Source organism: Pan troglodytes, chromosome 1 (genome assembly GCF_028858775.2).
Source record: "Pan troglodytes isolate AG18354 chromosome 1, NHGRI_mPanTro3-v2.0_pri, whole genome shotgun sequence".
NCBI classification, from domain to species: Eukaryota; Metazoa; Chordata; class Mammalia; order Primates; family Hominidae; genus Pan; species Pan troglodytes.
Window position 1 is genome coordinate 213,988,687 of NC_072398.2, and position 20,837 is coordinate 214,009,523.

A 20,837-nucleotide genomic window follows, 5' to 3' on the forward strand; every position below is an offset into this window, starting at 1 on the left:
TTGCTGCTGTCCCCAACACACCTCCCCACCAGACCCACAAGGCAGGGCTTACTTTCCCCATTTCACAGAAGGGTGCGGGGAGGTTCTGAGAGGTGAGTCCCAAGCCACATAGCTGGCCTTCAAACCCAGGTTCTTGGGATTGCACAGGGCCACTGTTAGCCTTTATGGCACTCTTGCCCGCCCTCTGGGTAGATGCCACTCTGCAGCAGGGCCCCAGATATGATTTGTATCATAGTTGCCACCATGCGCAAGCACTCTTGTGCAGTGAACAACCCACGCAGCCATCCATGGCAGCCCTGCCCACCTTGTCCTCAAAGCTTTGTGATCCAGGCTGCCTCTCTGGAGTCTTTCCCTTTAAATTGTACCTTCTACCCCTCCCAGGACAGCTTCCAGATACTTCCTGTGGGGTGACGCCTTGAGCCCACTCTGTCCTCCTCCTTACTCTTCAGGTGTTACCTGGGGCTGACCACCATAGCCTCCTCTACCCCAAGGCTTGTCTTCTCCTTGCCTTCTGTCACTCAACAATCTTTTAGGAAGCACTCCCACATGTGTAGGGGTCCAAATATAGCCCTCAAAATAAAAAAGGCAGCAACAAAAGAACCAATCCCAATTTCAAAGTGGCACAAGAGAGACCCAGAGAGGGTAAGCTGTTTTCCAGCAGTCACACAGCATGTCGGTTACAGGGTGTAGGTTAATGTCCACTCATGCCAATTTTGCTGTCCCAGATGGGTTCCCTACATGGTTGGATACTACAGACCCTGGGGATCCATCATTCTTCTGGAGGGAGGGCACAATCCACCCGGGACCACCCCAAGTTTGCCTTTCAACCCCACAGCCTTGGGGTGCCCGGGAGGGTCTCACCTTATCCCCTTGGCTTCTCTTCACCTTGCCTGTGCGGCCTGTGTCAACCTCAAGGGAAATAGCTGCAAAGAGATGGAGAGGGGCTGCCAGGGGCTCATCCAGCCCCATCTTCACACCCCTAAAGTCCAGGTTGGGCAAACTGACCCCTCCCCAGGCCCGTGAGGACCGGAAGCCCTGCCTGGGGGTCAGACCCCACACTTGGGAGACCTCTGTGGCTTGCCCTGTGGTTCTGGGAGTTGGAGGGACCCAAGCCTTTGGCTCTTGAATCACTTGCTTGCCTGTGCATGTCTACCTGCTAGCTCTTGGTGGCTTTGGGGTTCTAAATCATATGCTGGTGACCCCAAACTCTGAGAACTGGGGACATGGCCTGAGGTTGCAGGGGCTGGGTTCTGCCGTTCCACTGACCCTGGCCCTGGCTGAAGGGGGCACGTTCCGTGCTGGGTCTGGGAGGTCTAATGAGGGCATACGTGGGACTCTGGATGAAGGAGGCTTATTGTGGGTCTAGCCGTTGTTCACTGGGCAGTGAAGTTTCTAGATCCTTGTGGTCCTAAGGACTGCTGGGTCTCAATCCCTGTGGTTCCAGAGTGGACAGAAGGTCCCTGAGGAATCCAAGCCCCTCAGTGATGGAGGAAGCTGGCCATGGGTCTTCCACTCCAAGGAATCCACTAAGACCCTCAAACAGTCAACCTGGAGGGGCGAAGGGATAGATGGGCAGCCAGGGAGCTGCTACTTACCGACGCCAGTGAGGTAAAGCACGCTGCGGCCCAGGGCTTGGTCTTCCTGCTCCCCAAAGTAGGAGACCCTCACCTGCAGAACATAGCCCTAAGCCTGCACGGCCATCACCTTCAGAGATGGCGGGGGCAGAGGTGATGGGGGACACATCCTGACAGCCCTACTTAGAGGCACAGGAGGCCTGGAGATACCCCTAGTCTCTGAAGTCCCAAGACTCAAGGGCTCCCGGCTGGGATTCAGAGCTACCTTCTCCAGCAAGTGGCTGTGGAGCCCACCCTGGTTCCCAGAGCAGGTGTGAGGAGCAAGGAGGGTGGGGGAAAGGTGGAGGGATGGGAAAGGTGGGGCAGCTCCCAGCAGGAGCAGCTGGCAGATGAGGGAGGAGCAGCCAGCTCCATCGACTTAGGCAAGTCTCTCAGCTCCTCTAAGCCTCGGGTAGTTCCTCAATAAGATGGGAATGAGAACCCCCACTCCATCACCACAGTCAGTGGTCCTGGAGCTTTTAGCGTGGTCCAGAATCCATGCCAAGCCCTCCAGCCGGGTCATCCCAGCGAGCCCCTGGGATGGCCCCAGTCGACAGGAGACTGTCCGGGCCCTGCCTGCAGTCCAGCAGTCCCTCAGCTAGCAAGCAGAGGAGGTGGGGTCTGAGCCCACAGTGGGGTCTGAGCCCACAGTGGGCTCCTGAGCCCCTCTCTCAACAGCTGCTTTATCCCTGCCTTTTCCCTGTCGGGGAGAAAGGGCCATGTCTAGGATTTGGTGGATCACTGTATGCCATGGGTGCTGGGGGCTGGGGCGAGTGAGGAGGGACTCGTCTGAGCTTCGGGCAGGCGATGAGAGAGAAGGTTGGCTTAGGTGTGGGAGATCCGTGCACACAAAGATGTGGACGTGTGTGTGTGCACCTGCACGGGTTGTTGTTGTGCGGTCCTGCCCACACGAGAGCACTGGGGCATCTTGCTGGGTCCGTGTGTGGGCTGAATACAGGGATTAATGTGAAGTTGTCTGTGAATCTGAGGGGGTGACTAGGAGAGCTTGTGTTTTGTGGGAGTACTCACGTGTACATGTGTGATACTGGAGTGGTGGTGGAGGTTTGCGTGTTTTGGGCGTCAGTGGCATTGTATCAGGATACGTTTTGTGTATGTACTGTGATAAGCTTTGTGAGGTTTGGTTAAGTGGGGAGCTTTGGAATGGGAATTGCCAAGGTGGGGCTCTTACCTTGGATGGGGCTGGAGAGATCCAACCCTTTTCTATGAGAAAGTGGCCTCTTACCTTGAAGTCCTTTAATTCCTTACTGGCTGTGCCCACAGATACGACCATGTCTGCATCAGTGTCTAGCGGCCAGCGGGCCTTGCCTATGGGCTCTGTCACACGTGTGCGGTTGTAGACCATGAAGACATCCACCTCGGAGCTTCCAGAGACCCTGAAGCTGTTGGCACCCTTGGGCACATCACTGGCAGAGAAGAGAGATGGGAAGAGACCCAGTCTTCCCATCTCTCTTCAGGGGAGTGGCCACAGTGGGGTGGGGGCTTGGGGCTGCCAGGCCATTCAAATGGCACCCCTCAACAGTCAGGCTGGGGAGGCACAGGGCAGTGCCACTGGCCAGGAGCATCTGGAAGCCAGGGCATAGATGGCAAACCCTTGGACACCCCCAGCCCACACCCAAGTCCTTTCCAGATCTGACACTTCCAAACTCTCCAGCTAAACAGAAATCCACTAACCCACCACCTCTCACCACCTCCACTGACATCACTGCGGCCCAAGCCACCATCACCCCTCGCCTGGATCACCGAGCAGCTTTCTCATGGGTCCGTGGTCCCACCCGGGCCCCTCCAGTCTGTTTTGCACACAGCAGAGCGTGTTGTTCCTTTGCTGGAAAGCAGTGGTTTCCATCAAACTCAGTAAAAGGCAGAATCCTCTTGAGTAGCATAAGAGGCCCTTCTGATGCGCCCCTGCCACCTTGCTGACTGCCTCCTCCCTACTACGCTTCCCCTCGCTCACTTAGCTCCAGCCACGCTGGCCTTCCTGTTGTGCCATGAAGATGCCAAGGCTGTCCTGGCACTGCCCGCTCCTGCTGCATGGACTGCTCCTCCCCAAGATGTCCACAAGTCTCCTTCCCTCACCCTCTTCAGGGCTCTGCCTAAATGTCACCTTCTCAGCAAGCCCCTGCCCCCACCCAATCACTCCATTTAATGCTGCACCTTGCCCATCTTTCCCCCCGACTGATCCCCCATCTCCCTTCCCCTGCTCTGATTCTTTTTTTTTTTTTTTTTTTTGAGACAGAGTCTCGCTCTCTCACCCAGGTTGGAGTGCAGTGGTGCAGTCTCTGCTCACTGCAACCTCCACCTCCCAGGTTCAAGCGATTCTCCCACCTCAATGCCAGTCAACTGTCCATCTCTCTTGCTAGAAGGTCAGCTCCACAAGGGCAGGAATTTTATCTGTTTTGTTCACACCTGCATCCCCAGCACCTATAACAGTGTCTGGCACATGGTAGGTGTAGGTGCCCAATAAACACGTGTGAATGAATGGATGCATTCTCACTTTCTGCCACTCTGCAGGGGGATTCAAGCCCATCTGCACTTGAGTGGAGATCTAGAACTTGACTAATGCCAGCACCCCGTGCAACTTCTTTCCATCACCCAATACACCACATTCACCTGATACACCAGAGCTCTGGGATCAAGAAATGGGTATTGAGAAGCCTCCCATCCGCCTTGGCCCCAGCCTGGGGCACTCATCTGCCGGGCCCCCACCCTACCCCTCACACCACCAGCTGCTCCCAGCCACAGCTGGTTGGGGCCAGCCTTCCTGGCCCACAGCATCAGAGGGGGATGCACTGCAAACTCAGGCTACAGGGCACCCAGAGCAAAACCAACAGGGCCTCTGTGGGTGGCATCTCATTCTTCTTCATCCCCTGCATAAGCGTGAACTATGGCCTCTCTGTGCCAGGCACTGCACTAATCCCCAGAGTTCCAGGAGGCTCTTGAGCCTGTGGTGCTCACACTCTGGAGAGGAAGTTGAATGAGAGAACTACACATTGGTGCTTGTTCTTCCTTTGTAAGTCAGGGCTCTCCAACATCATCCCCCATGGCAGAGCCATCAGCCACCAGGACACCATCCAAGGTCAAGTCCACTTACAGACATCCACCTGACTACAAAGATTCTGCTGGAGGAATTTTGTCTGTTTTGCTCACAGCTGCATCCCCAACACCTGTAACAGTGTCTGGCCCATAGTAGGTGCTCAATAAACACTTGTTAATAAATGGTTGGATTCTCACTTTCTGCCACTCTGCAAAAGGGGTCCTTCTGCATATTCTCCCGCCTTCATCCTTTCCTGGACCCCTAAAAAACCACCCAAATATTCAGCCCTCTGGAGAAACCAGACCCCCTCCACAACCTCTGCCATGATCACTTGGCCCCATCAAAAAACTATCTCCATTGACTGCGGTGACAACAGTCCTAATTCCAACAATCACGAGTCCTACTTGGTGCTCCCTAATGCTCATCACAACCCCCAAAAGCAAAGATTATAATCCCCATTTTACAGATGAGGCAGGAGTGTGCAGGGGCCCCAGAGCCCCCGCAGGCTGCTGGCAAGACCCACCTCCCCCATCCCCCACTCCTGGCCTTACAATCACCACATTCTACGGCACTTTTGGGGGTCTTCGCACCTTACCTGCTCTTCCTCATCGTTTACATCAGTTGCCACGGAAACCCCAAGTCTCCTGGACTCTCATCCTCTCATCTGACCCCCTTCCTCATCCTCCCCAACTCCCTTTCAATCCCAGCCACCATCATCTGCACGATATCCTCAGTCCCACCCTGGACAGTTTCCTTGATCTTGTACTGTAAAAGAAGCCTGCCCCCAATAGCAGGCATGGCCTCCCCTTCAGCCATCTCCATGGTGACTGCTTCCCCCTTACTCCCTCCAGCCCCTGGGCCTGGAGGTGGGCAAGGGTCCTTCATGCTCCTCAATGTCCCTTCCAGATCATCATCTTTCTTCACTCCGTAAACCCCCAGCTTTGCATTGACATTTCCAGACTACACCACCCATCTACAGGGACACCTCTGCACACCATCGCTCTGTCCTCATCTCGAGGGTGCCAGCTCCTGCCATGTTCCTCAGCTGGCTGCCGTCACCAGTTTATACTTCAATGGCGATGTAGATGGTGTGCTGCACCCTGGTCCCTCAGCCCCTTGACCTCTCATCCAATGCTCCTGTCCTCCACCTGGCCTCATCCCCTCCTTCGCGGGGCAGGTGCTATAGAATGTCATTATCAAAAAACTGCACCCACTACAAGCTCCCCTGTTAGCAACCCACTCGGACACCGCTTCCCAATATTCCAGCTCACTCCTAACACACCAGTGCAACCAAACCTTCAGCCCACTGGGACACTTGACCTTTGAAGGCTGAGTCCTCTCTACTCGCCCCCCACTGCTGTCCCTCATCCCTCATGTTCCCTCTTCCCTTCCCCAGGATAGTCCCATAGATCCCATAGTCCCCCGCTGCAGCCACCCCCTTGCTCCACTGCCTAATCTTTTGCTCATCCTTCCCTCCCTTGAGCTGCCTGGCAGAGCTCCAGCTATACAATCAGATCCAACTCTCCACCCCCTCTGCACCTGCACCACGCGGCTGACCATGGTTCACTTGGATTCATGACTGCTGACCTCAATGGATGCGTGACATGCTCGTGCTCCTACAGCATTGCTCCAGGCTCTTTTCTCTTTCAGTGTCCTAGAGGTCTATGTCCTATCTTCTCCTATTCCCAGAAGCCTCCCCACTCTTCCCCCTTGTCACTCAGAGCCTTCAACCTCCCTCCTCCCACCACCTCATCTCCCAGCCCTCCTGCCTTTGAGTCCACGACCATGCCTGCCCTCCTGGGAAGAGGGGTGAGCTGCCTGGGCTCTTGCCCAAGACCAGCCCTCCTGGGGCACATCCCCTACTCAAGGGCATCACCGGCCTTGCCCCTTCTCCCCTCCCTTGCACCCAGCACACAGACATGGTGAATATCACCCATCCCCAAACTCATTCTCCTTTGACCTCCTCATTTCTTCTGCTCCCTTGACACCTCCAATTATTTCTTCTCTTTGCGTCTGCAACCTGCCTCTAATCAGCCTTTCCTCCCACCACACCAAGGAAACTGCACTGTTGCCAAACCCAGTGGGTCTTTTCTCTTCTTCCCCTCATTGACCTGTCAGAGGCACTTGGCCCAGATGATCACCTGTCTTTGAAACACTTTCCCACTTGGCAGCTGGGACACGGGCTCTGCTTGCTCTCCTCTGACTCCGTGGCCTTTCCTCTAACGCCTTTGCTGTGTCACCCCCCCTTACCCCCTAACTCCAGGCAGTGGTGTGCTGGCAAATGTTTAACAACCAGCTCTCTGGAGTGGGGGGGTTCTTATGCATATATATGTATATATAAATTTATTATAAATTTTACTGATGTAAATAGTGTGTAGCACATAATGTAAAAATAATAGTATAATACATATAATTCTTTATTGTAAAATGTGTTGTAAATTCTATATAGTACATTGATTCCTCCAGATGCCCTCTCTTGCAACTGTAGCCAACCTGTGGTTGCAATTTGACCATGATTTGACCAATGCAATTGCATCCCAATCTGCTCATTTTTTCCTCCATAAGTTTATTGTCACTAAATCTGATATGTGACGTAAATGTTGGTTGATATTTTTGTTGGCATTCACGAATAAAATGAAAGGGGAAACAATGAAGATGCATGTCACCCTTCATTCATTCATCTAGGATGTGAGCAACCTCTTTGCTGAATCAGATAATCCTGGAGGAACATTTCATCAATTGTTGGTACTAACCACAATGTCATGGCTATAGACGCAATACACTTTTAAATTGAGTTGATATTGTTAACCTGTCTCCATCACTTTCTGAACTCTAGGCATTTGATAAAACGATGAATGAAGCCCTGATTTGTAGCCTTGACCAATGTCTGTGGTGTAAACACTCCCACTCTAGCCAGTTTCAAGTTACCAGCCCAACATCATTGGACTCAGAGTTTCAAAGAGATGCATAATAGCACCTCGTGACATCACTATTTCCACTATATCTGGACAATGGTAAAATGCAGTAAAATAATTAAGCAGTGATGAGTTTTCAGTATTACTGCCTTTGTTTTTAATATAATTTGTTTAATTTTGTGTATATTTAATTTTAAATAGTGGCTGTGTTTAACAAGGGGTTCATAACCTTCTTAAAAATTAAACAATCAGATCTCCTTGAGGAAGGACCCTGGTACATTGCCACAAACACACTGTTCAACTTTCTCCCAGCCTTCCCCGAGAGGACACACAACTTTTTACCAGGGTGACTGTCACTGGGGAAAAGGAAATAATCGTACGTTTCTAGTTCTCCTGCACACTGGCCCTGAACTGGTCTAGGAGACCCTAAACAACACTGCGGCCCACCTGGCAGAGCAGGGGCTCATGGAGGCCAGGTGATCCATGGAGTTTCAGCTCAGGTTCATCTTACAGTGGGTCCAGTAGCCCCTGAGCCCATGTGTGGTTCCGCCCCACCCCAACAAGTTCTGAAATGTGTAATTGGAATAGGCACCATCGGCAACGGGCAGAATCCCTACACTGGTACTCTTCAGAGTGTGACTGGCCCCAGCGCACCTGGCTTAGGGCTCAGCCTCCCCTCTCCTCCTCTCCTCCCCTCCCTCCCCTCTCCTCCTCTCCTCCCCTCCCTCCCCTCTCCTCTCCTCCTTTCTTCTGTCTACACCCACTCCCTTGGTTTTCTCCACCTGCCACATCAATATGGTTAGAACTCTCAGACTTCTTGCTTTCTGAGTTTCTCCCTGGGTGTCTACCAGGCATTTTATTTTATTTATTTTTTATTTTTTGAGACAAAGTCTTGCTCTGTCACCCAGGCTGGAGTGCAAAGGCATGATCTCAGCTCACTGCAACCTCTGCCTCCTGGGTTCAAGCGATTCTCCTGCCTCAGCCTCCCAAGTAGCTGGGATTACAGGAGCTCACCACCACGCCAGCTAATTTTTGTATTTTTAGTAGAGATGGGGTTTCGCCATGTTGGCCAGGCTGGTCTTGAACTCCCGACCTCAAGTGATCTGCCAGCCTCGGCCTCCCAAAGTGCTGGGATTACAGGCATGAGCCACTGCGCCCAGCCCTACCAGGCATTTTAAATTTCACACATCCAAAGCCAAACCCCTGCTTCCCCATGCCCACTCCTTCCCCACTCCTTTCAAACCTGCTCCTGCCCAACCCACTGCAAGTCTGTCCATAGCAGCTCCACCTTCCAATTCAGCCTCACCTCCTCTTGTTCCCTCACTCGCACAGCCAGCCCCTCAGCAAATCCCATCAGCTCCACCTTCATAGCAACTGCAGACCCTGACCGCTCTCACCTCTGCCACAGCTCACACCCTGTCCAAGCCACCAGTTGCTTCCATGTGGATTTTTATCATAGGCCAGTGACCTGCTTCCCCTCTCTCCCCACAGTCCAGCTTCAACATAGCAGCCAGAGGGACCTTTTAAAATAGAAGTCCCGTTGCATCCCTCCTGCTCAGAGGCTGTCACCAGAGCCTGTGTGGCCTCCCAGGCTTTCCTGACCCATTGCTTTCCCTCCCCACGCCCTCTTGCTTGTTCCTGCCGTTCCTCAAGCATGCCAGGGCTGCAGCTCTGTCTGTCCGGAATGTTCCTGTCACCGATCCCTGCGGTCCGCCCAGCCCCTCACTTCCTTCTCTCAGGGTAGCATACGAGGCCTTTCTGATGTACCCTTCTTGCCTGTTGCAAATGGCATGACACGAATGACACCATGAGTCTGGTGCCCCAACCCCAGCTTCATTCCAGCCCATGGCACCGGCCACCTCCCAGCCACCTGACAGAGCACATATCTGCTCATTGCAGTCTCTCCCTCTAAAATGCAGAGATTTTTTTTCTGTTTTATGCTGTCTGCATCGCTGCTGTCATCTCTGCATCCAGCTTAGTGCCTGGCATGAACCAGGGGCACAATCAACGCGTTCTGGACAAGGACACAGCGACTCAGGATGGTGGAGTGGCTTTCTCAGGACTGCCCAGCGGGGAGGTGGCTGAGTCATGATTGAATCCAGTCGGCCTGGCCCATGAGTTCCAAGAGCAAGTAGCCACAAGCCCAGGGCACCCAGCTGGCAGCAGATGAGCTGGATGAGGGGGGACTCCTGCTCCACCCCACTCAGGGACCACCGGTGCCAGACACAGCCCTTTCAAGGGAAGCAGTACTCTGTGGAGCCAATCCCTAGCTTTGGGCAAAAGTTGACATCTCCAAGTCACAGCCCCCTATTTGGAGTCTTGGTAGAAAATGATGATGATGATGATGATGATGATGATGAAAGAAGGGGGAAGAAATGACAGGTACAATTCCTCTGGGGCTATCAAGACCCTCCAAGCCCAGCCTAGCTTCCTGTAGTCTAGATCTGCTCCCTCCCCACCCCAAACTTGCTCAATAGCTCACACCTCTGTTCACCTCTCTCTGGGGTGCTGGGCTCCTGGGCTCAGTGTCTCCCTCCCCTGTGAGTAACAGATGAGTGGGCAGTGCCTAGAGGGGTCAGGCCTTGGGGGAAATGTGGCTTCCTGCAGGAGACACCTGCTATGCAGGTCTGAGGCCCAGGGCCACTCCCACAGGCATGGGGAGGGGCCTGTTCTAGTTCCCAGTCCCACTGCCTTCAAGACTTGATTCCCATCACCCCCATCCAGGTCAGCTTCAGCTACAGAAGAGCGGCAGGTACCCCAGCAGGAGCTTTGAAAACCACCAGGAAGAGGCAGGAGGAGGGGTCTGCTTATTCTCTCTGGCACCCAAGCAAGGCAGGTTATGCCGGGTGAGCCCTGCGCTGCCTTTGATTCTCATTCCCTTGGCATCCTACCCCAACCCTTGCCCCGGGGCTGGGAGACGGGGCTTATACTGCCTTTCCTTATCTCTCAGGTGCCCAGATCTGTGGGCCTGGTCATGGATGAAGGGCTGCCCTTGGGAGGTGTGACAGGCAGGAGTGGGAGCTTGTGGGGAGCCCCAGGCCACCCTGCAGTGGGCTGTATTGCGCCAGCTTTCTGGAGCTGCTCCCAGCTTCCTCCAAATCTAATAATCTTCCCCAAGATGCTTCTCTTTGATGATGTCTCATGATGTAGCCCCCAGACCTAACCAACCCCCAGATATGCAGTACTGGCATGTCCCCAAATGCACAGTCAGGTGAGGTCACAGATTTGAAAGCACCCCTCCAAATCAAAAAGACCAAATCATTACCACTACAGGAGTCACCCTGTCAGGTGTCTTGGTAATCACTGTTATATCATCATGGTTTCCACTATTATGCTGATGAGCCTGCCCCTCACCAGGCTGCTCCCCCATCTCTGCTGGGCCAAGTCATGGGGCGGGGGGCAGGGGGGTCTTTTGCATTCTTCAAGACCCACTTCAAATGCCACCTCTTCCATGGAGTGAAGTGTGTGTTCTGTGTGGAGCATGGCCTCCAACTGGGTCACTCAACTGCCTCGATTTTCCTCCGCTGTAAAATGGACATAATCCCAAGAGCTACTTCCTAGACTGTTGGAGGGATTCCCTGAGATGATGACTTCTCAGCGTTAGATGCTGTCACCATGGTTACGATTACTCTTCTCAGAATCCCCAGACAGCCCAACTCACTCCAGCCAGAAACCTTATGTGCTTCCTCTGTGCCCCCATGGCCCTGGTTCAGACCTTCCTGGGGGCCACTTCACATCTCGTCTGCGCCGCCCAGAGCAGCGTCCTCCTACTCACCCAGCAATGCCCACCAACCTCATGCCCACAGCAGGGCCAGTTGCATCAGGTTCAATAGAGAGGTTATGGGCAGAATGGGGTGAATTCTTAGAGAATCTCACAAAAGGAGATGCAGAGGGCGGGATGAGGAGTGTAAAACCAACTACTCTCCACCCCTGCCCGCCTCCTGCGGTAAGGTGCAGGTTCACCCACTGGTTATGGCATAAGGCAGCATGTTCCATGGGTTCTAGTGGGGCAGGGAAAGAGCCTGCATTTTCAAGCACCTGCCATGTGCCAGGCACATGCTTAGCTTTTGCTATCCATGATCTCGTCTAGACTTCACTCCAACTCCTGCTCCCCGACCAAGGTAGGTGTTACTTGTCACAGGGTAATGACGGCCGGTAATGCAGGAGTAAAAGAATTTACCAGGACAGCTGTATGTAAAGGAAAGCAGATTGATTATAGAAAGTAGGAAAATACATCGCCAGAGACACAACGGTCAGCCTTCAAGAAAGAAGCCTCTCTCTGGGGTGAAGCCGACTGCAAAGAAACAAAGACTTGCTGGGGATTTTATAGGACGATGCTTGTCTGTTGAAGAGGGCTTTGTGCAGTACTGAATATGCCCAGGCCGCGGGGAGCTCAGTTGCAGGGGTCTGGTGAAAGCTGGGTGCAGGAAGATTGTGAGTTACTTGCATAGGAGGGCGATGCGTCCTGGACCATGAAGAAAGGCAGGCTCGGAGCTGATCAGCTTTCTTTTCTTTTTTTACTTTTCCCTGCTCCTACCAGCCTGGCTCCTTTTCCCTAATGAGGACTCCGAATTACGTCCCCACTTCACAGATGAAGAAATCTCAGAGAAGTTAAGTAACTTTACTCAGGTCACCCAGATAGCAAAGTGAGAAGCTGTCCTGGCTGGTATTAAAATGAGTGCGTGTGTGCCCTGAGCATGCCCTTGTCGGGGACTGGAAGGAGGAGACAATCAGGGATGTCGGAAGGAAACAGGAATGTGTTGAGAGAGTGTGCAATTCGAGCTCCTCTGCATGGCTCTTTGGCAGCAGGCCAGGGAAGCCTAGGGAGGGTGGCGGCACCAAGGCAGGAAAGCCACAGCCCCCTGGCCCCACCACGCACCCACATCTTACAGCGGCAAGGCGAGGGGGGTGGTGCCTGTGATCTTCTTGTCCTTGTCTGCCCTAAAATGACAGAAGAGACCAGGGAGCATCTTGCATAGCATAGGCCTTGGGTCAGAGACAGGCCTTGGAGGTCATCCCGGCCAGCCCCCTGCCCACTCCCCAAGACTGACAGCTCACTACCTCACACCCCTCTCTGCTTTGACAGTTCAGGTAATTAGAAAGCTTTTCCTTTTGCGTGGCTGCAACTTGCTTCCCAGAAGCCTCGGCCCACTGGGGCTCCACCGGCCAAATCTTATGTCAACAGCTCAGAAATGTACCACCTGGTCTCCAGGGAGAAGAGAAATACAGCAGTCACAGAGGAATGCTTCCCTGCCAACTGTCCTATCCTGCAGTTTGGACATGGCCAGATCCTGGGGGCAGAAACTGAGTGGTTGGGGGTGGGGGCCAATGTGCTCTTGGGGGTCGTCTGGGGCACTGTGCTGGATGAGTGGTGGGGGCAGGAGGGGGAGAATCAGGCAGAATCGGATGAAAAGGCTGAAGAGCAGGCACTGCTGGCTGAGCCTGTGGCTCCCCTGCACGCCTGGCCAGGATCCGGCCTGCCAGGAGCCCCACAGGTGCCAGCCGCTAGGTGTCCTGGAATGAAGCCACAAGAAATGCTGTAGGGTCAGGCAGCAGGGCCCAGCAAATCTCCTGGGGTGACCAGCTCCGTGGGTGATTCTGCCTGGAGCCAGGGATCTGCCTGGAGGCTGATAGTCCCGGGGTACTGGCCGCCACCCCTTGAGCTCCAGCGCTAAAGGCCAGCAGCTTCCCTGGGGCACACAGCGCTCCCATTAGTGCTGCCAGTGGCTCTGCCTCAACGTACCTTCCTGGGTAGCTACTGTACATCAGGTCCCATGCTGGGCACCAGGAAAGCAGAGACAAATCATCCTTGGCTTTGCCCTTGTGGGGTCCACACGGGGCAGGTCCATCAGAGTCTACGGAGGGTTTTTACTCCATTCTCTGATTCCATCCCCATGGCCCCTGCCTGCTAATAGGGGAGTGATTATTCTTCTCCCCATTTTACAGAAAATGAGCTGAAATACAAAGAGGTCACACAGAGGGTGATGGGGCACAGCCGTGCTTGGCCCCTGCCTGGGTCTGACTCCAAAGCTCATCTGCTGCCCTGCCTTCACTTCACCCCTCACTTACCCAGCAACATAGAAGAGTCTCAGAGCCTGGGCAGTCACAGGGTTAGGCTCACAGAATTTAGAACCAGGTGGACCTGGGTCCAAATCCCAGCTCTGGCATTTGTGGGCTGTGTGACTTCAGAAAAGTCTCTTAACCTCTCTGTGTCTCCGCGTGTTTGCATATGGGGATTATAGTAGTCCCCATCTCACAGGCTTGTTGTGAGGTTTAACTGAGATGGTGCAGTGAGCACTTAAAACAGGGCTGCCGGCTGGGCATGGTGGCTCATGCCTGTAATCCCAGCACTTTGGGAGGCTGAGGTCAGGAGTTCAAGACCAGTCTGGCCTACATAGTAAAACCCCATCTCTACTAAAAATACAAAAAACTAGCTGGGCATGGTGGAGGGAGAGGAATTGCTTCAACCTGGGAGGTTGAGGTTGCAGTGAGCCAAGATCGTGCCACTGCACTCCAGCCTGGGCGACAGAGCAAGACTCCGTCTCAAAAAAAACAAAAACAAAAACAAAAACCAGGGCTGCCATCATGATCATTACAGTCACAGAGGGCATCTGAAAGGCATGGAGGAGTGGGCAGACCCGGGCAAAAGAGGACACAGGGCCCTGTCGTTAATAGGACCCTGGCACCTCCCTTCACTCTCCTCCCTGACCAAGAAAATGGGTCAGGTGTGCAATTGTTGAAACCCACATCCTGAAATTTGTTTAACTCTCCAACTAGGATGGAAGCTCCTCACATGTGGCCATGGGCCATATCATCACCGAGTGCCAGAACCCAGCACAGAGCAGGTGCCCAGGAGCAGACGGCCCTGGGGAAAAGACCACAGGAGGTTTCTTGAGATGGGAGGTGTGGGCACCAGACAGTAGGAGGGGGCAGCTCCAACCCCCAGTCCCCTGGCTGCAACCCTGGCTTTAGCTTTCCCCTGCGTCCTCTCCCCGGGGCTGGCTGGGGCTGCTGGAGGTTGAGGGAGGGCAATGGCTGATGTCCCAGACCCCTAAGCAGGCTCGGGCATTTTCTCAGGAGTCTAGAATCACACATGATGTGGCTGTGTCCTGTCTTCTCCCTCATTCACAGAAATCACACTAGTGGGTGCCTTATGCCCTGTCATTGCTTGGGGAGGGGCACGCCCAGAGAGCCCAGGCTGAGGGCGCAGGCTGAACCAGCCTTCTCCCAAGTGGAGCTCTGCCCAGCCAGGAATGGAGGCTGGAGAAGAGGGACAGCTTTCACTCACTGGTCTTCCCAGAAGAGATAAACAGGGGCTGGGGACCAGAATGTCCCTGAGAGATAGGGCCCTGAATTTAGAGTCCAAGTCGTGAGTCACCGATCCTCTCCCCAAAGAATGTCCGCATTCTGTGGATTGTGGAATTCCTCAATGTAAAATGGAAAAAAATAGGCCGGGCGCGGTGGCTCAGGCCTGTAATCCCAGCTACTTGGGGGGCTAAGGCAGAGGATCACTTGAGCCCAAGAGTTCGAGGTTGCACTGAGCCATGGTCACACCACTGCACCCTAGCCTGGGTGACAGAACGAGACCTTGTCTCAAAAAATAAAATAAAATAAAATAAAATAAAATAAAATAAAATAAAAACTTAGGCAGGGTGAGATGGCTCACACCTGTAATCCCAACACTTTGGGAGGCCGAGGTGGGCAGATCACCTGAGGTCAGGAGTTCGAGACCAGCCTGGAAAACACGGCAAAACCTTGTCTCCATTAAAAATACGGGGTGGTGCATAACTGTAATCCCAGCTACTTGGGGGGCAGAGGAGTGCAGGAGAATCACTTGAACCTGGGAGATGGAGGTTGTAGTGAGCCGAGATCATGTCACTGCACTCCAGCCTGGGCAACAGAGCGAGACTCCATCTCAAAAATAAAAATAAAAATAAAATAAAATGGAAAAAATAAAGGTGCCAGCTCCGCAGGTACAAACAATAAGGGATGTCACTCCGAAGAAAACAGGCTCAGAGATGCTAAGTGACTGGCCCAAGGTCACACAGCCTGCAAAGACCAGCTGGAAGTAAAAGGGATGGGAGTTGAGAAGGGAAGAGAAGAAGGCTCAGAGTGAGGAGACATTCCAAGACTAGGATCCAGGAAATGCCAGGAAGGGGTAAGGAGGCGGAAAGTGGAGGGCCTGGGGGGCCAGAGGGAGGGGGAGAGATTCCCAGCCAGTCCCAAAATGGCAAGTGGCAGCTAGGACCCAGGGGAGCAGGGAGTTCCACAGAATTAAGGGGTGGCTGACCTCTGAGGCCCTTCGTGATGTCAATATTTTATGTTTCAAGAATGCTACCCTCTTCCATTCTGAGTCCAGTTTTTACAATCCCCGGGCCTGTCAGGGCCCTGTGGAACTTGCAGAGGACCCCAGCTTCATATTCTCCAGGGACCCTGAAACTTGAACTTTTAATGTCTCTTCTGGTGAATAGTGTTCTTCCTGCTGCAGTGACACAGTGACAGGACGGAGCAGGGAATGTGTCCAGCCAGGGGCCGGCAGCCTGTCGGTCGCTGGAAATTAGTGTCAGTGTCAATCCTGTAATTTTCCCCTGAGGAGCACAATTATGCCTCATTGTTCTTCTGTGCGAGTTAAAAGCATTAATTTACTCGATGTACACATTACACATACCACAAGTTTTCGAACTCTGTTTTGGCATTTTCATTTTCTGAAATACAGAGAATTCCAGAAAGTGCATCTGAGAGGCCTGCAGAGTCCCTTCTCCCTATGCCCCTCCAATTCTACCTCTGTCTGATCCTGACTCAGTCTTGCATTGCTGCTTTTGCAGTGGTGGGGAAGGCTTGGGGGAAAGTGCAGGAGAATGTCCCTGTCGTCTAAAAGGCCAGCCTTCTGCATCCCAAAGAATAAAGGTTCTTTATGGTCTCCAGCCTCAGGCTCTGGTTCTGGCCTCTGGGCAGTCAAGGAGGGCCACACAGGACCGCAGATGGATTCCTCACACTTCCCACCCCTGTCTTTATTGGCATGAGCCACCTGAACTCCTTAGGCAAGGACAAGGATAGCCAGGGCAGTCTGGCTAGATCCAGGGAATCAGGATGGTGAGCTAGCCCACTGGGGTGTGGGGGTCAGTGTGGTGAGCTAGCCCACTGGAGTGTGGGGCATCAGGATGGTGAGCTAGCCCTCTGGTGTGGGGGGTGGACAGGGTGGTGAGCTAGCCCACTGGAGTTGGGGGTGGACAGGGTGGTGGGCTAGCCTACTGGGGTAGGGGGTGGAAAGGGTGGTTAGCTACCCCTCTGGAGTCAGAGGTGGACAGGGTGGTGGGCTAGCCCACTGGAGTCGGGGGTGGACAGGGTGGTGGGCTAGCCTACTGGGGTGTGGGGATGGGACCTGCAGCACATGCTGAGTCGAGGATTCCTAAGGGTTTCCTAGGCTGGGACACCCTGGGGCACACAATTACCCCAAACACAAATGTTTCTCCAAATAACCAGTTCACACAGCCCCTGGGGGAATGAATCACTTCCTGTGATGTCATCCCTACACACCCATCTCCTGGAGGGCTCAGACTCCCAGCAGCTCAGGTGACTGGCAACACCTCCTCTTCTGGGGGCTTCCCCCCTCCCACCAGTAAGGCCAACTAGAAACCCCTCACTTGGCCTTAGCTAGAGTCAGACACTGGGTGAAGGGGTTGGAGAGGCCCCAAGTTCATCACTTGTCATCAAGTGTAACCCCTTCCTCCTGCTGCCAGCCCAGCTGCTGGAGTGAGCTTCAGGCTCCTCTTAAAAACCTTCCCAGGTTGACAATTCCATGCCCCTCTTTCCCTGCCCATCGCAGACCTGGCCAGCAGGAAGCTCTTCCTTATGCTGCAGAATCAACTTCTGTGTCCTAGTTTGGAGGCTCTCAGTAGCTATGACCATAGTCACCACCAACACCCAGGTGAAGGTTCCTGAAGGGCTCTCGGATGGAGGTGCCCTGTGTGCTCACTCAGGATCCCAGAGCAACCTCTGCCTCCCAGAGCCAACCAGAGCACAACAGCTATGAATAGCCCAGGCAACTTCCCGTTGCCCCTCCGCTGGGCCAGGGCCTGCATTTGAGGACGCTAAGGAGCTTTACAGACACCCTATGCTCCCAGCACTTGCAGTCTGAGCTGTCCTCGTCTCCTCCCATCCTCTCAGGTGTGAGGGAAAGGACAGATGCTGGAGAAAAGGGGACTCACAGAGCTACCAGAACTGTGCGCACTGCCAGGGCACCCACGGCGCAAAGGGTCTTATACATGCATGGGCTCATTTATCTTCCCCTGAACCCATTATAACTGGCGTTATATTGTTTCTTCATTTTCAGATGTGGAAACTGAGGCTCGGAAGTGCAGTTCCAGCCACGCCTGGAGCCAGCCTGAGAATGGAGTGTGTTCAACTCCAGGGTCTGGGTACTTCACCTCCACAGTGAACTGCAGAGTGGACTCAGCTGATCTCATGGGGGCTCAGATGAGGAAATGAAACCCAGAGAGGACAAGTGACTTGGCCCACATCCAGCAGGAAGTCAGTGGCAGAGCTAAGACCAGGTCTCCTGGCTCCCCATGAAATGTTTCTGGCCTTAGCAGCACCGTGTAGAGCCAGAGGTTCTGAAATCACCTTCTAGAAACAGCCATGCCCTCAGATGAGAGCAGAAGCCTGAAATAAGAAGAAGGGGGCCTGCAAGGGACCCTTTTCCTACTCTTGGTGTGAAAGTAGATTCCCAGATACAATGTGGGATGCCTAGTTAGATTTCAGCTTTAGCGGCCAGGCACGGTGGCTCACGCCTATAATCCCAGCACTTTGGGAGGCCGAGGTGGGTTGATCACTTGAGGTCAGGAGTTTGAGACCAGCCTGGCCAACATGGCAAAACCTTGTCTCTACTAAAAATACAAAATTAGCCGGGTGTGATGGCGGGTTCCTGTTATCCCAGCTACTCGGGAGGCTGCGGCAGAGAAGTGAACCCGGGAGGTGGAGGTTGCAGTGAGCAAAGATCTCGCCACTGCACTCCAGCCTGGGTGACAGAGCGAGACTCCATCTCAAAACAAAAAAAAAAGAAAAAGAAAAAGAAAAAGAAGACTTCAGCTTCAGCTAAACAGCAGATTATTTTAGTAGAAATATCTCCCATGCAATATACTAAAAAAGCTTTTTGTTTTTTATCTGAAATTCAAACTTAACCAGGCATCCTGTATTTTTATTTGCTAAATCTGGCAAGCCTATGTTAACAGGGCAGGAGACAATGGGGTCTCTGCTGGCCACCTAGACCCGAGAGAACCAGCCCCCACAGTGGGGCTCCCAGCAGCAACTTAGAGTCAAGGTTTGGTTTCCATGGCTCCTGGTTCTCCTCCCCAGCCCTGCCACTGGGGTCACAGGCCACTGCCCAACAGAGAAGCAGGAAGGGCTTCTCGGGCAGCGGATCACCAGAGGCCAGGTGGGCAGCTGGCCCTGGGCCCCACATACATTAACCAGACCAGCAGATACAGGGGCTGAGTCCCAAGAGGGAGATAGGAGCTCAGATCTCACCCAGTAACAGACCCCCAGCACCCAGCTCCTCTTTGAGGGAGACTCCCACCACGAGCCCCCTATCTGCAAGGGGTTCAGCGCCACCTGCTCCAGCAGGGATGGAATCCATAGACAGCCTCTCAGAGTTGGAAATGCCACCAGAGATCACCAAATCCAATTCCCTTAGTGGCCAGGTAGGGAAACTAAGGCTGAGTCCCCGAGTCCCCATCTGGACACAGCCAGCACAGGAAAGATTTGGGTCAACAGGAGAAGCAAATGCTACTGCTGCCTCCTCAGATGTCATCATTGCCACCATCACCGCCATCATTGCCATCATCACTGTTCATCACCATAATCAGCGTCATCACCATCATCTCACAGCAAACATAAGTCCCAGCCATCTTGCTCCAGGTTCTCTCCTCATATTAATTCATCGAGTATTTCCTAACCACTCCCTCCTGATTGGAATCAATCTAGTTATCTCTGGCTGACCTCCAAGGTTCAAGCTACCACACACGTCCCTTCACCTCAGAGAGATGGGGGCTTGGCAAGAAATTGAGGGAGGTGGGAACCAGTTCTCTTCCCCATCTTGAGCCATCTGATGTTCCACACAAGTTCTACCTAGGTGTCAGAATGCAGGGCCCAGACCCCAAAGCCTGACCCCAGGGCTCAGAGTTAGAAATCTAAGGCTGGACTCTTACCCAGGGGATTAAAGCCAATGTCCTGAGCCCAGTGCCCAGGAGCTGGGGCCCCAAGGAGGACCTGACTAGACCCTAGTTCCTTCCTGCCAGACTCCACAGCCAACTCCACCGTCTCTGCTATCTCCTGCCAGCATCCTCTCCAACGTGCCTGACTTGTCTACCAGGCACCCACCCCATTGACTTACACTCTAACCCAGCTCTCTGCAGCCAGGAGAGCACCTCCCAGCTCTTACCTGTGAATGTCCACATGTGCCTCGACTCCCACCACACACACGGCATGGGTAGGCATCTTCAGGGACAGCTGCACAACTCTCTTTGGGGCCATCCTGTCCCCTGGCTCCCAGCCTCCTAGATCAGCCCTGGCTCCCCAGCTCCCGTCCTGGGCACTTCTTTGCCAGGAAGAAGTGTGAGTTCTGACGGACTGGTGCCTCCTCCTCCCTTTAAATTTCACCCTGCGACCTGATTAGCCTGGCTGAGCCTGGTCCCCACCTCCTGGCTCCACACCCTCCTCACTCAGGGCTGTCAATCCAGGAGGTCAGGGGAGGATGTGCCCAAGGCCTGTCTGGGAGATGGGGAAGGGGAGCTTCAACTGGGGGCCCCGGGCGAAGCAGGACTCACCTGCTGACAGGAGACCCTCCAGAGCTCCCCAGCAGCCCCTGCCCTCCCCTCCAAAGACTCCTGGTGCCTGAACCCCTATTACAATGATGTCAGTGTTTCTGTGGGCTGACTATGTGCGGGCTGTGCCTATAAACACCTGTGATCCTTATCAAACCTTTTAACCTCTCTGTGACTCAGCTGCCTCATGTGTAAGTTGGCAGCTGTAACAGTAGTACCTGTCCCATTGTGTTGATGTGGGAAAGACATGAGTTATGTGTAAGAAGATTAGCACAGCTCCTGGCACCTAGTGTTCACTAAAACGCTAACAATTATGACTTTTATCCTCATTTTGCAGGTAAGAGAATCATGGCTGCAGGTCTCACTGCTAGTAAGTGGTAGAGTTACAACTTCCACACAGGTTCACCCTTCTCGCCACACAATACCAACCCCCAAC

At 53.6% G+C, this 20,837-nt stretch overlaps 1 protein-coding gene across 3 annotated transcripts in view; it reads right to left on the reverse strand.

Moving 5' to 3' along the window:
• Positions 1–20,111, reverse strand: part of PADI1 (peptidyl arginine deiminase 1) — a 40,581-nt gene extending 20,470 nt beyond the window's left edge. The window contains exons 1-4 of one of the 3 annotated variants that reach the window (XR_010149098.1): positions 10,846–11,168; positions 2,857–3,037; positions 1,596–1,668; positions 862–923 (exon numbers count right to left, since the gene is read on the reverse strand). Coding sequence is in view for 2 of the 3 variants with exons in the window: in XM_016955003.2 (XP_016810492.2) it covers positions 862–923; positions 1,596–1,668; positions 2,857–3,037; positions 20,020–20,111 (408 nt within the window). In the remaining variant the exon portion in view is untranslated. Of the gene's footprint in view, positions 1–861; positions 924–1,595; positions 1,669–2,856; positions 3,038–10,845; positions 11,177–20,019 lie in introns of those variants that run through there. The other 2 variants (XM_016955003.2, XM_063789008.1) reach the window with 2 other exon arrangements.
• Between the last annotated feature and the right edge of the window lie 726 nt (positions 20,112–20,837).